This window comes from Polyergus mexicanus, unplaced genomic scaffold, assembly GCF_030449975.1.
Source record: "Polyergus mexicanus isolate NDT 795.1 unplaced genomic scaffold, iyPolMexi1.0 SCAF_1, whole genome shotgun sequence".
NCBI classification, from domain to species: domain Eukaryota; kingdom Metazoa; phylum Arthropoda; class Insecta; order Hymenoptera; family Formicidae; genus Polyergus; species Polyergus mexicanus.
In genome coordinates, this window is record NW_027223321.1 from 1,468,608 (window position 1) to 1,483,213 (window position 14,606).

The window sequence follows — 14,606 nt, forward strand, 5'->3', positions numbered from 1 at the left end:
ATATGCAGAAACGTGCCAGGAGCACCGCGCGACTGCTCAAGGTCGCATCCGTATTGACATCACACCGCGAACGTACGACAGTGCTTTCGTTTGTTTTAAGCCGGGCCCGCGCTTCTTTACCTTGTTTGGAACACGTTAATGCGCGTCCAGAGATAAAGTACACGTGCGCGATGCACGCGCATAATTATATACGCAATAAAAAAAAAACATTTCTACTCATTACGAAGAGACTAGCAATATTCATCGTCTCGTTCGAATGATAGCGCGATAATAAAATGTATATCAAAATGTAATTGTTATATACGAGTAATAAATAAAATTATATATATTTAGTTGTAATTGCAAGAAACACGTGGATAATAAAGATGTCAGCGTGTTTAAATACAACACGTTTCAATTTCTGTATAACTAAAGTCTAATTGACACGTCATCGCTTCGGCTTCCGGGCGAGCGTCATTTTCCGGAACTTTTCGGGGGGGTAGTTCTCCGTCTGGGTGACTCGCCCGCATTCTTCGCCGACGAGATAACGTAACGCTTTAGAGAGAAAGAGAGAGGCGTGCTCTTAAGCGGCGTCCATCCATAACTCACTTCGTCGCGCCGTGCGCCCCCAGAAAGTCTCGTTATACCGTTTCGTTTCAGGTAGACCCCCGACCGCGTTCGAGTGGCCGGCGAGCCGAGACCAGGTATAAACAACTCGTCGTATAATGGTAATGGTAAAAAGATAATGGAGTAGCCGTGTTGTTCCGGCCACTTGTATGCGGGGTCATCCGCAGCGGGGGGGAAAGAGAGAGAGAGAGAGAGACACGCAACGAGAACTATAATCGAGAGGGTGAAGGTGCCCCTTCCGGGCACGCGCCCGCATTCGCGGAGTCGAACCGCGACTTCCGCTCTCCCCCGCGAGAGTCACTTTCCGGTGTCTCCGACCGGGAAACGCCCGGTAACTGTCATCGGTTCGCGGCCACGTGTTCGCTTTAGGAAAACGAGAGAATATTCAATTTGTGTCACGACTATCTAATTTCAAACTTCATGTCTGACCTAACGCGCGTATTTTGTATTACGCAATACGTTTACACGTGATCCGCAATAAAAAACACGAGTGACTCTCCGGGGTGTCTCGATCACGCCGCATTAAATCCCATGGGTAGGGGCGTATTTATTCGCGCGAGACGTGATCCATGCGCGAAACACGAGGCGCATGAGTCGCGAGCTTCGATTATTTACGTGATTATTTGTTCAGTTTTTCATAAATAACTTTGAAACAACAACTCGAGCGTTTTCAAATATCTCATTACTAGCACTGTCGTTACTGACGCTATATTAAGACGAGAGGCACAGTGTGTTGATTATTGGTAATCAATTCCCACTACTGTTACAATTATTACTAATTAGTTTCCCCTTTTGCTCTATATTCGATTTTCATCGGAATCAGCTTGAATGTTTCTGCTCTATATATAATATGCTCTTTCTTGTTACAGCTCGTCGTATCGGCCGATGAGTAGCGTGAGCACGATGGGCATCGGGGCCGGCACAGGGGGCACCTATGCCCTCCCTTACATGACGAGCAGCTCTACAGAACTGGCGACGTCGCCTCAGCTTTGGAACACTCAAGGTATGTATCGGTCGCGGAGATAATTGACACGATAAGTTTATGTCCTTGCCCGTCTGACGTATTAGACGGACTTACGAGCATTCCTCACGATAATCCTGCATGCGAGTCATCGAGAAGCTTAAAAGTCTTTTAAGAGATCGCAGTTTTTGTAAAGAGATTTATTGCTAAAATACAAAAGAATATTTTCATTCTCTCGTTGTATCTCTTTTCAAGTATAATCATACATGCCATATATTTCGTTAAAAAATTTTATTTAGCAGGATTCAGAAATATATATACGAAGTTATTGTATATTAGCGATATATATTAGCGCATATCATAACTTTATTAATTTTACTTAATTCGGATTATAGTTATGATCAATTGTTTATCGTTCGATCATATATACAAACACACACAGTTTCAAGTGGATTTTGACACGGAATTTTCTAATCTGATCTACAAACGTATACAACTCATTTGAGAGAATACGCAGTAAATAAGACCTCCACGGTGACATTTTAAAGAAGAAAAGATTACGTGTTCCAAAAAAAAAAAAAAAAAAAAAAAAAAAAAGAATGAAGAAAAGCTGCGGTTAAAAGGACACCCCGTTGCGCTTTGAGACGATCTTCGGTTCGTCATACACCTTTTTTTTTTTTTTGTTTCTTTCTCTCGATAGGTCTGAGCACCGGACTTTCCATCGCCGAGGATTACGGAAACAGCAAATCCTCGGGTACGGTGTCCCATCAATCCTTGCCGGCGTTCTCGCAGCCCTTCGGCGCGCGATCGAGCTACCGTTACAGTCCACCTTACGCGACATCTCAACAAAATACCACCGGCACCGCCGCCGCCGCCGTGGAGGCCGCTTCCTGGACGTACGCCTCGCCCACGAGCGATCCGCTGACAACGCAATACGGAGCGTTTCCGAAACGGCAGACGGTTAATTCGGGGACGGCGCCGACGCAGCTCAGCGCCGCGGCAAGCCTAACCGCAAGTGAGTCTATCCTCTTTTTTTTTCTTTTTTTTTCTTTAATTAAACAGCGTAATTTAATACTTCTTTTTATTTACGGGTCGAGCGGAGTTATGATGTAGTTTGATGTAGCGAGATTAGATATAAAATTAGGATTAGTGGAAGTAGAAGAATCCTTTTATTAATCCTCTTAATGTGCTATTTTTTTTATGGAATAAAACGCGAGAAGATTATTTTTTCTTAGAAAAATAATTTCTTCCATCCATCGCACAATTTTACGAGGATAGAGGGTTGACCTTTTTTTTTTCCTTCTCGTGACATTAAAAGGGAAAAATTGATTGAAAGCAGGTGGATCGCATAATTTCATCGTAAAACAATATAAGTGAATTAATAATCATCCCAGTCGTTTCGAAAGAGAGCGCGAAGAATCCTTATTAAATTCGTGCGAAGATAACGGATTCACCTGTATCGCTTCTGAAAATTCATCGATGATGTATGCAGTGATCGCCGCGTATTCTCACGATTTAGATTAATCGAATCGCGACGTTCGTGTCTCCGGGCAATATGAATGCGGGAATCGACCAGTCTCGCGATAACGCGAACGTGTGCTGGATTTTATTCGATTCGTTGAAATTGACGAGAATCATTCTTCATAGTTTATTAATCATCGCGATTTGTTCGCTGGATGTATATCATTTTTTCACGCGCAATCCCAGCACTTTGTGATAATCCGTTCGAATCTTTATCTCCTATTTCATAGCAATAAATATGACTGTTTCATTAAGCCATCCTTAGGGAATAATTTTTTTTTTCTTTATTAAATATTTTTCGCACGCATACGCGTTAGCAGTTTCTTATTTACATTTATGAAGTATTGAAGATCTTATTAAAAATAGAAAATAATCTTTCATAATAATTATAATCCACATATTTTTACACCTACATCATTGGACTCGCAAAATTCCTAGCTCATTACTAGGTATTTTAGAATATGAATTAATTAAATATATATTATAAATAAATCGTAAAAAATACGATGAGAGGGGGGCCCACATGGAGCTTCATAAACTAAGATAATATTTCGCCTCGTTTTTTTCCCCTAAACTCCGACACATTCTTGAATTAATTTTTCCCCGAGCAGTCCGTAACACGAAACCGCAAAGTGCAGGCTAACGTAAGCGAGCTGCAAGTGACCGATCAGTAAGCAACCCCTCGTCTGTGGTGGTCCTTGAAAAGCCAGAGACTGCCCCTGTGGCCGTGTTGCGCCGCATGCGTCCCTAAAATGGGCGGTATCCTTTGATGCGACTGATCCTTCGTCGCGCGCATCTGCGTCCGTACGGAAATAAATGAAACGCCGGCGTTAAAGCGACACACGCGAGCTCGGTTTCGTGCGCGTGGGTATCGTCAAGCGTGAGATCGGTGGGCGTGTACACGCACACGCTTCCTCGAGTTCTCGAATTCCGCACTCGCGACACACGCTGCTTTTTTTTTTTTTTTGAGAACTTTGTTCGATTAATCGCCATTTTATTTTTATATCATAAATTTTTCGTAAGAGAGAACCTTCTCGTTAATACGAATTATCTAGATTAATATCTAGATTGATAATCTTACTCGTCGAACTTTATTCCCATAACTTTCCAGAGATTTATATATAATTTCGGGCAGTGAGACAATATTTCCTCTTTCTTTGTCACATGATAAATTGACGTGAAGCTAAGCTCTAGTAATGATCGACGGCGTATCGTGTTGCGGTCGTGATAAATAATAAGGTAAAAGGATTCGATGTTATTTGTTACTCGTGAAAAATCGAAGAGCAGAGAGGGATCAGCTGACCCGATTCGGGTGGCATGTATAGTCACGCATAGTTGTGACTAATTCGTCCACTAATAAATTACGGTGATCCAGGCAGACCACTCTCGAATATCGCATTTCACTTTTCCCTTACTTGGTCCTACGTCAGACCTGCTGGTGATATTTCTCAAGATGGCGACTTTTTTTTTTTTTTTTTTTACTTTACACCGTAATAACTATTTACGAGTAACGTTCAAATCAATATCGGATGATCGATGAGATAGGTGGTGCATATCTTTTACGAATTTATATTCGTTATCGCGAGAGACACCGAAGAGACTTTATCGTTCGCACTCGGATCGGTCGTGCTAGCTATGTTGACCTGTCGATTTTGTAAACAAAAGTCGGCGATATCAATCCGCGGTTTTATTATATCTTGTTGGTTGGTCGAAAGTGGATTAACTAATAAACATAATAAACTTTGCTTTCAGCTCACACAAACGATCATGTGTAATATTTTTTGTTTCTCGTTAATTTTTCGTTGTTATCTTAGTTTAATTATTATGATCATCTTAATTTAAAAATATGAAGTTTTATTTTTATGTCACGCTGTGAAAATTTAATTGTAATTTGATGGATTTTTTTTTTCGTAGAGTAGGGGAATATATCTATTTTTGTTCTCGAGATCAGTAATATATGTATATATTTATTAATTTCTGGAGCGTATTTCTCGTCCTTTCACTTGGTAGAAACGTCCGGTGCCGGCGAGTCTTCTCTCGAGTTGCGAGTCCGTTCTTTATCGTCTACAATTTCGGGCTTCGCGGTATAAGCCGGTGAAGGAGTCCGTCGTCCCTAAGGCACGCAGACTCCCTCCCCGAGTCTCATCGTCATCCGCGGCACCTGTTCCCGTCACGCGCGCTATCGAAGGAGGCAGCGAACATTGATACGACCATGATCTAGGTTGTACGAATGGGCCTAATCTAGTTGCGTTAACGCGCGATACGCAGAGATAGTAACGATAGGGCTGTATCTAGCGGGGGCGCGTCCGTTTACGATAATTCCACCATAAATGTGTGTATTCCTCGGACGTAACATCTCGCTCTCTTAAGTATCTAATCTAAAACCGGTCAGTGACACGCAGTGAAATTGACGGTATCGGGAATGGAAGAGACGTATCGTCGCGTTCTCCTCCGAGATAATCGGATCGCGATTTTATTGTTGGAATATTTTTTGCGGAGATGTTCGCTTCCTTATAAGATCTCGTGTGTAGAAAAACAAACACGAGAGATTCGTTGGTTCTACAATTGTCTTTGAGAGATTACAGATTATAAGATATTCAGTGAAATCAAGTGCTGAAGAGGCATATCATTCTTTTAAGCTGACGTAAATGAAAATCGCGATGTGTGTGTCTTTATGTTTCGATCGAGGACCCGTGGCAATGAAATATCACGTTCACCGGGCGTGTCATATAGCGGATAAGTAGTTGGATTAAAACGCAAAATCTTTGTCGTTCTCTTTTCAAATACCCCGTTATTGTCCGCAATTAATTCCGACTCTTATGCAAGCTCAAGTTCACGACCAAGTAAACGATATCACGCGCGGCTCATTATTTTCCTTTTCCCTGTTTTCGGGTAATAATTAAGACTCGCTGTCCTGATAATAGCTGGCGCGAATACATAGTAACGTTAATTGAACGTCTCTTCGCGTTGTATTTATTTTAGATACTAATAATGACGCCAAGATAAAATGTTGGCTCCTCCGAAGTTCACGGAGGTCGCGATTAGACTTTTTTATCCGCGTGACGTAAAAATTCACTTCGTTACGAGAGAGCAATGTGTAAGTTGAAAATATATCTTGCCGAATCTTAAATTGTCTTCATCGAAATATTATAATCGAGGGTATCTTTGGCGTTTTCTTTTTTTATAGGGAAAAATGTGTTTGCTTTTTTTTTTTTCGTCCAAGGCGCATGGGAACGAATTCGAGTCGCGTCTATGAATCTTTTTTTTTCTCATATTCGAGTCAAGTGTTTCTGTTTTGACTTTTACATCGCCCATGGCTATCCTCTATACGATATATCACTTTCATTTATAATTCTATTATGACATGATTAGCGAAAAGTGTGTGCAATAGAGATTAAAATAATTGAGACATTTAAATTGGAATATTCAGAAAAAAAGAGATGACGAGATGCGCATCTCCAAGGGATGTGTCGGTCGGAGAAATTGAAAAGATCTTAAGTGGTTCTTCAGGGGCTAGAGTCTGCGATTATACATGCCGCACCATCCGGACTTTATTCCAACAGACCGGAGAAAGAGAGAGAGAGATGCGCCTTTTAACATACCGCGACCTCGAGTATCTCGAGTCCGCGAGTTCATCGTGTATTTAAGTTTAACCGCGCCAGACACGCGTATTCCCCCGCCTAAAGAAGGGGAGCATCTCTCTCTTGGCATGCTTTCGTATACGTCGTTATAACGTCGGTGCAAGAGCACCGCGAGAGCCCTGCATCATCCTGAAGGACCGTGCACGTGGCCGTCCGTAAATTAATCTGAAGGATTGATCCGAAAATCTTCCTTTTTAAAACCATGCATCGCGCGCACCTCGCTTCTTTTTTCACTTACATCTGCATTTACGATCGACATGTTTCAGATCAACGGGATAAAATCAACGTAGCGATCATATCGCTTTCTTTAATTAAGTAAAATTGCTTTTTATATATATATAATAAAATTGTTGAAAATGTCAAAAGTTTCGTGACGGTAAGATAATTCTCAATTCTTATAATAACGATATTGAATATTGAAGGATAGGAAGGTCGAAAAGAGAGTTATAGATAAACAATAGCAATTGCAGTGCAACTGCACACCTGTCGCAAACGGCATGCAGGTACATACGATTGCGTCGGGAAATTGATTGAGCTTTCTCAGTATGAAATAACAAGTATCGCGAGGCCCGAGGGCAGATTAGCGAGCAGTGGAAGGAAACAAAAGAACAGGTGAACAAGAATGTTAATGCGATGATAACGCGGTGCTTATATTATCGCGCGTCGATATATAAATCGTTTAACTGTGAAATTAAGTTCGCCTACAAGGAGTAACGTGACATTTCATTTGTCGCGCTTGATCTTAAGCGATACATTGTACAAACATATTATGCGTTACTTCTCCATTATTTCTTCTTTTTTTTTCTTCTTCTTCCACGTCTTTAATGCTCTTTCATCACTTCTCTCCGATATTTTTTATTAACGGCGCGAATCCCTGCGAAACTTCTCTCGTTCTTCTCTTCCACGACGAGGTTCCACGAAGGTCAAAGTCGCGACGGCGTCGCCCGGGCGTGAAAATGCAACGTGAACCTTTGTACGTTTAACGTAGCGAGGATATTCCATATAGAGGATACTCGGCTACGTCAGCCACGTCTCGTTACATAATATCCGATTGCTTGCCAAGTCTGATTGTCGTCCCCTATCTCGAGAAGATTCTCGTGTCCTCTGACCTCTTCGTCCTCGTGTCGGTTTGGTAATTCAATGCTTGCATTTTAATTCCTCATCTCTCTCTTTCTCTCTCTCCCTCTTTCCTCGTATCCTTCCATATCTAGTTACGGGCGCTTCTCTATATTTCGAGAACCAAGCGTGCCAAGTTATAGATGCCATGAAACGACGCAAGCAATCGGATATTTCGAGCTTAATTCAAATTTAATGATTTATAGAATATAGCACTAATGGAAATTAAGTGAGTCCCAATTTTCCACGGAAACATATAATTTCACAGTCGTCGTAAATCACATTTAAAGAAATACGATTAAATATTAATTTATTTATACATATATTAAATTTACAATATTTTATTATATATAATATTTAGAATAATATTATCTATTTTACATATATTGTTATTATAATTCCACTATGCACGCACACATGTGTTTATTTCGAAGACGTTCCGCATCGATTGTACTTCGCGGACATCTCTGCAATATATAAGGAAGAAAAAAAAACACCTATTATATATAAAAAAAAAAAATACCACTGTCCCATCCTTTTGATTTGCACTCGCAAATTCTCGCGAGAATGGGGATAAAATCCGACCAATTAATAACCCTGGTATTTGTGGGTCAAGGTGGCGTCATGAAGGCGCGAGAATGCAACTCGACCCGCGTGTGCATAATACACGGCTCTCTATGAGAGAGTTCGTAGGACTCGCGGACGAACATCAGCAGCTTCTTGCTTACCTACATACAATATCCGATTGCTTCCCAGTGGCATTTCTGCCGGATGTGCTGCTCGCGTACGCCGACCTCTTCTCGTTTCTTTCTCCTTCTGCGCTTTACTTTTCTCCTTTTTCTTCTTTTCATCGAGTAACCCGAGATGAATTCTCTTATTTTTCTCCGTCGTCAAGTGACGCCGCACACGCTCGGACTCTGCTAGGATAAAAAGGCGCGAAGATTCTCGCGGATTCTAGCAAACATCGTTTATAGTAGATGATTATATTAATCCCAGAAAACCTCCCGAAAATCTCTCACAATTTCTCATTGAATTTAGACAAGGATAGGGGAGGATATCGTACACATTTATGGCGAGATAACTTTCGCATTCGGAAATAATTAATAATTTTTTGTCATTTTAGAAATAATTTTGTAGACAATTTTTTTTCTTAACGCGGCACATGGCGCGACTATACCGGATTGCCTCGCGTTATTATCGCCAAACGCCGGAAATTCTGATAACGCCGTGTCCGTTTCCATGCTTCCCTCGTCGCCTTTATACTTCCTGCATCCTTTCTTCTCTTGCTCGTCGATGTTCCTTGATGTCGCATTTCTGGTTGTTTTCATATTTTTTCCTTAATATACGTTCGTATTCCGCGTCGCGACTCATAAAAAATTATGAATAATTATTAATACTTTAAGATTTATAATATTTACAATTTATAACGTTCACGATAAATGTATTATTTATTTCGAGATATAAATATATACGGAAACGAGGAATTTGCCTTCTTAAAATTTCTCTACGGTAGACGACTCTATGGAATTATTAAGACGGTAATGACCTCACTCTATATATTAAGCTGTCATTAAGAACGGCCGTATTGGAAAGTTATTGATTTGGAGATCAAAGTTTCTTTTCGTGGAAACATTGGAAAATTACAGAAAATAATTTGGACTCCCGTGCAACGTAGCAATTTTTATTTCATAATGTTATTCCACGAAAATCTTATTAATTTCTCGCTTTTTTCGTCGCGCAAGCGAAACAGCTAGAACCAAATGCTTTTTCACAATTTTTCTTTCCGAAATGGAGAGTTTTACGTTCCACGTTTCGCTCGCTGTCCGAGAGACTATGCATATTCATAGTCACGTAATGTAGAAATGAGGGGGAGAAGGGTGGTACGCGTCGCGAGAGCCGACGAAACAATTGTTTCCGAGTGGTCACGTAAAAAGAGGCCACCGCGCAGATATGGTTGCTACTCTCGTCGGAGACACGTGTGTAAGTGCTCTTTTTACCTGGCCGCGAAAATTGCGTCGCGTTTTGCGCCGGAAGCACGTGTACGTACACGACTGTATTACGCATTTTTTTTTTCCCCCGCTTCTGCGATGGAAGAGGAAAAGATTCGTGGGAAAAGCGAATGGTCACTGTATCTTGCGAAATTTATTCCGCACCGCGCTTGCACGTCTGCTTTTAACGCGAAGAAGAATACTTGTTTTTGCGAGAGAAATAAAAATAGAAAATATTCACAAATAGAAACGAAGAATTTTTTTTATTATATATTTTTGTTTTCTCATAAGAGAAGAATATGCCGATAATTATGATATTTATGATTTTTTTTTCTCGTCTTTAAAGCGAGTATTTTTTTGCACTTAATTCATTTACAATAGAATTAATGCAACACATTATGACCAATTAAATTTCTGATTATTAACTATATAAGTAAATATATGTAAGTTTAATAATTAATTCCTCTTATAAACTATAGAATACAAAGAGTAATGCGTGTATATAAGTATCGTGTCATAATTATATTTTAGACACTTTTAATAATGCGATATCATTTAACTGCACTTAAACACTAATTGCGCTATCAAATATAACGTTATTAAGAATCATAGATATTATATTACACAATTTTATCGATCATCTTATCTTTTCGAATGAACTATTACTGACGAGTCGACGATACATCATGCCATCTTAAAATCAACAGCACAATCGATAATCAATTATTTTTCGATCTCCGCAATTGGTTCAAGATTAATGTTAAAATCTGCATATAATTAAAAATAGAAGAAATAGTGATATATATATATAGCGTTTTCGAGTGAAGCAAATTTGATTACTCTGAGAACGATTAATGATATCATAAACTTATTTTTGGGAGGTACTTGGGTTATATTAGATTAATCAATGAAATATTTTGATTAAGCATTTGATTAATCAGGGCAAAGAATTTTGTGCTTTAAAGCGAAAATAGCGTCAAACGGAAAAATACACTTCATATTATATTAATCAGATTTAAAACTCATTTACGATCGAACATATATTTATGGCAAATTGAATTTAATCGCTCTCGAGCGATTAAACCTGCTTTACTCGAAAATGCTAATATATAAAGAAATGCTATCGCATTGGTGTGCGTGTTTTTCGACGCGATTGCTTGATTGTTCTGAGAAACGCAGTGTGAATGTGAAAAGCAGTGCACAACATCGAGGCGGAGTACTTTACGGAGGGCCGCGAGTGCGTGAACTGCGGCGCGATTTCCACACCCTTATGGCGTAGGGACGGCACCGGGCATTACCTCTGCAACGCATGCGGTCTCTACCACAAGATGAATGGAATGAATCGTCCTCTAGTTAAACAGCCACGCCGCTTGGTAAGGAAGGCTTCGCGCGACGTACGTCCCCCTTCCTCCCTTCGCCCCGTCATCGCGATTCGGAATTAACGGGAACGGAACGGTCTGACGAAATCGTTTGCTTTATTAATTTCACAATAATTTTCCTTAAAGCCTTTTATAATCCTCGATGAAAACTGGACAATTCTGATTTCCGATACCGTTCCGATCCCATAAAATCCCCGGATTAATCTGCAAGATACATTCGAAAGGAAGAAAGAGACGAACGGAAAGAAAGAGAGAAAGAGAGAGAGAGAGAAATATAAGGGATCCTTTCTCGCTTATGTTTTTGTAACTGTCCAGGAGCCTATGTGGAAATTCGCCCGTGATGTTCTGCCCTTCCGTAAGTCTGTGAGCGATTGTATTCTTTCCTCTCCGACTGTGATTCTACGAAAGGATCGGCGGATGCAATGGGGGAAAAAAAAAGAAAAAAAGAAAAAAAAATTAGCCCTCGAGATTTGTCGCATCGCCGTATATGTTTAACGCGCACGAAAGAAACACCCCTAACGTATGGCCTCATGTCTGTTTCAGTGGCGGACCAGGGCAATTTCTACAAAGACTCTCTCTTCTGTGGGTATAGTGGCGCCCGTCGCGTCCTCGCGGAGGAGAAAACGAGCCGTCGTTTGGTAGGTGTCATCCTCCCAAGTCAGCATTCTCTCTCTCTATCTTTTCCTCTCTTTCTGTATAACAATACGGTACTGTATCAGTAATAATATCTTTCTCGCGTTTCTTTCTCTTTCTCTCTTTCTATCTTTCAATCTATTCCTACGCATTCATCATCGGCATTCCCTGTCCCGTAGTTCATCGCGTTTCCCATATTGTTCTTCACTTCATTATTTTCATTGATTTTTTTACTGCGACCAAGTACGGGAATAGTAAATACTGATTGATTAACGATTGCAATAGCATTTTATCAATATTTTTAAATGATATATTAGATTGATGCTTCGAAAAAAAAATAATGTTATTTAATCAAATGCGTATAAGAATAGAATCGAGGGATAAATGAGAAGGTTTGTATTTAAGAATCAATAATTAAAATTAGTAATTAATCGATAATAATAATTGAGTTATAAAATACTAGTACTAAAAATATACGCTAGAGAAGCTTTTTTTCTATAAACGGTTAAGAATCGACGAATGTTCTTCCAATCCTGGCTTTCCTTCAATCTCGTGTAACGCGCTTTCATCAATCATCATTACGCTAAACGCCAATCGATTATCGTCGATGAAAGCAGTCTTCTCGATTGTTTTCGTCATCGATGACACGTTTTTAGCAGGTGATACAACTTTCGAATTGTAAGCCCCGAGGTGCCACTATACCCATGGTACGAGCACTCTCTTCCTCCCTCCGAAATCACGTGCAGCCTGTTAAACGTAAAGTACGTCTCTCGCCTCTTTCGTGTCGCTCGTTAAATTTTTCAATCACACAGAATGATTCTTTGTGATGTTTGTTGAGTTTTTCCAGGCTCGCGCGTGATCTTCGGAGGGCGGCTCGCTTTTCTGCTCCGCGGTCTCTCTGCGGTATCTTGCACACAGAAAGCTTTCTAATCACGGTAATCCCTTCCTGAGTTCGCATCAGAGTTCATTAGTGGCTCGACCTGGTGAAAGCGATTGATCTTTACCACTTTTCCATTAAAAGTTTGAATATTTGAAATATTTTCCGACTTTCTTATTGCATACTAGCGTGCTTTCTCTGAAATTTACAATCCGGTTAAGTTACTCTTTCGTATCTTTCGTGTGTATTTTCATATTTTTGATATCGTATAAATTTTAATGTTTCGTATTGAAGAGAGCTATTCTGTCGAGATAAAATCATACACCTTTCTAAGAACAAACCGCGATCCGTTATCATTACGCTTTCACGACACCCTCGGGATCATTTCCAAAGACAAATTTTTCTTTCGGTTAAAGGCAATAAACAGTTATAATAATGATATTCCTATTTCTTCAGTCTGCTACGAGGCGCGTTGGTCTCTCTTGCAGCAACTGCGAAACGACGATGACATCGTTGTGGCGTCGCAACACACAGGGCGAACCGGTGTGTAACGCATGCGGACTTTACTACAAGCTGCACGGCGTCAATAGGCCGTCGACTATGAAGAAAGATAGCATTCAAACGCGCAAGCGGAAGCCTAAGGGTGGAATGAAAACCAGCGACACGCCTCTCTCGGGCAACGTCGCGCAATGCGCAAACAACAACAATAACAATAACAACAACGTCAAACTCGAGCCAGGTAAGCGTATCGAGTGTACCTCTATCGAATTACCGTCCTCGTATCGTTAAAAAATCTCAAATAATTTAGAGTTTTTAATTTTTATTAAATATTCTCTTTTTCTTTATTTTTTTATTTTCTCTTTTCCATCATTTTTCGAAACACTCTCAATAGAACACAACGTTCCCGTCTATTCCATTGTACTTCTGTTGCAATTTGAGTCAATTTTTTGATAATTATTTTATTATTGACAGATACCTACAACGATCTGAGGATGGCTCACACCGGCGTGTCGCAAGTGTCATACACGAGCAACATCTACGGTGGCGCTCAAGCTTCAAGCAGGATAGTATCTTACCAGCCCACGACCACAAATCTGTATTACGACATGATCAATTCGCAACAGCAGCAACAGCAATTGCTGGAGACTCATTCGCCCAAGATCGAGTGTCCGTCTTCACCTTGCGCTACGCGTTCGCCCGGAATGGTCTCAGCCGGTCAATCACCTGATCATCATCAGCTCACTTCGCCGCATATTGTCACCCTGGGTAGTCCATCAAGTAGCCCAGCTGGTCCTAAGATTATGCTGGACAACGGGCATCTTGAAAGGTCTACGGTTGTGTCAATATCATCCTAGAAGCTGTTCAGAAAGAAGCCGGACAGCTCTTTGGATTGCTACAGCCATTATATTTCTTAAGAGATTTAATGATATATATTTATATGATATATATTTATATAGTGTATATATATATATATATATCTATATATATATATATATATATATATATAAAATATATTTACACCATAAACATTATATATTTATATATTATTAAATTTTGCAATCCACATAACCCAATATTGAAAGAATTTGTTTTAATTTGTGCAATCTTTTGCACAATATCCTTTTTCTTTTTTAACCAGCGAAATATGCATCTCATTAGGCTTTCTTACTTATCTACGCGCATTGTGATACGCGAAATTGAAAGTTATATATCTTTAGAAATCGTGTGTATAAAAGAAAGCAAGAAAGGAATAGTTGTAAATATGCATTTTAAAAAGGTTTAGCATAAATTTTTCGGGAAGATATAGACTTTCCTTTGACAAGGAAAATGAATTGTTCTCTGGTTACTTTTTTATTCAAGTACTCTGCGTTGATACCACTGCTT

General features: G+C 39.9%; 1 protein-coding gene and 1 pseudogene across 6 annotated transcripts in view; one reads left to right on the forward strand and one right to left on the reverse strand.

Annotated features, from left to right (window-relative positions):
- The window catches only part of LOC138940226 (box A-binding factor), a 56,921-nt gene extending 42,367 nt beyond the window's left edge, over positions 1-14,554 (forward strand). For 3 of the 6 annotated variants that reach the window (XM_070308921.1, XM_070309184.1, XM_070309338.1), the window contains 5 exons: positions 1,476-1,609; positions 2,268-2,582; positions 11,028-11,206; positions 13,179-13,461; positions 13,695-14,554. In XM_070308921.1, coding sequence (XP_070165022.1) covers positions 1,476-1,609; positions 2,268-2,582; positions 11,028-11,206; positions 13,179-13,461; positions 13,695-14,077 — 1,294 coding nt within the window. In that variant the 3' untranslated portion in view covers positions 14,078-14,554. Of the gene's footprint in view, positions 1-1,475; positions 1,610-2,267; positions 2,583-11,027; positions 11,207-11,755; positions 11,851-13,178; positions 13,462-13,694 lie in introns of all 6 variants that reach the window. The other 3 variants (XM_070309014.1, XM_070309261.1, XM_070309102.1) reach the window with 2 other exon arrangements.
- On the reverse strand, positions 8,374-9,227 carry LOC138941031 (uncharacterized; annotated as a pseudogene).
- Positions 14,555-14,606: the final 52 nt, after the last annotated feature.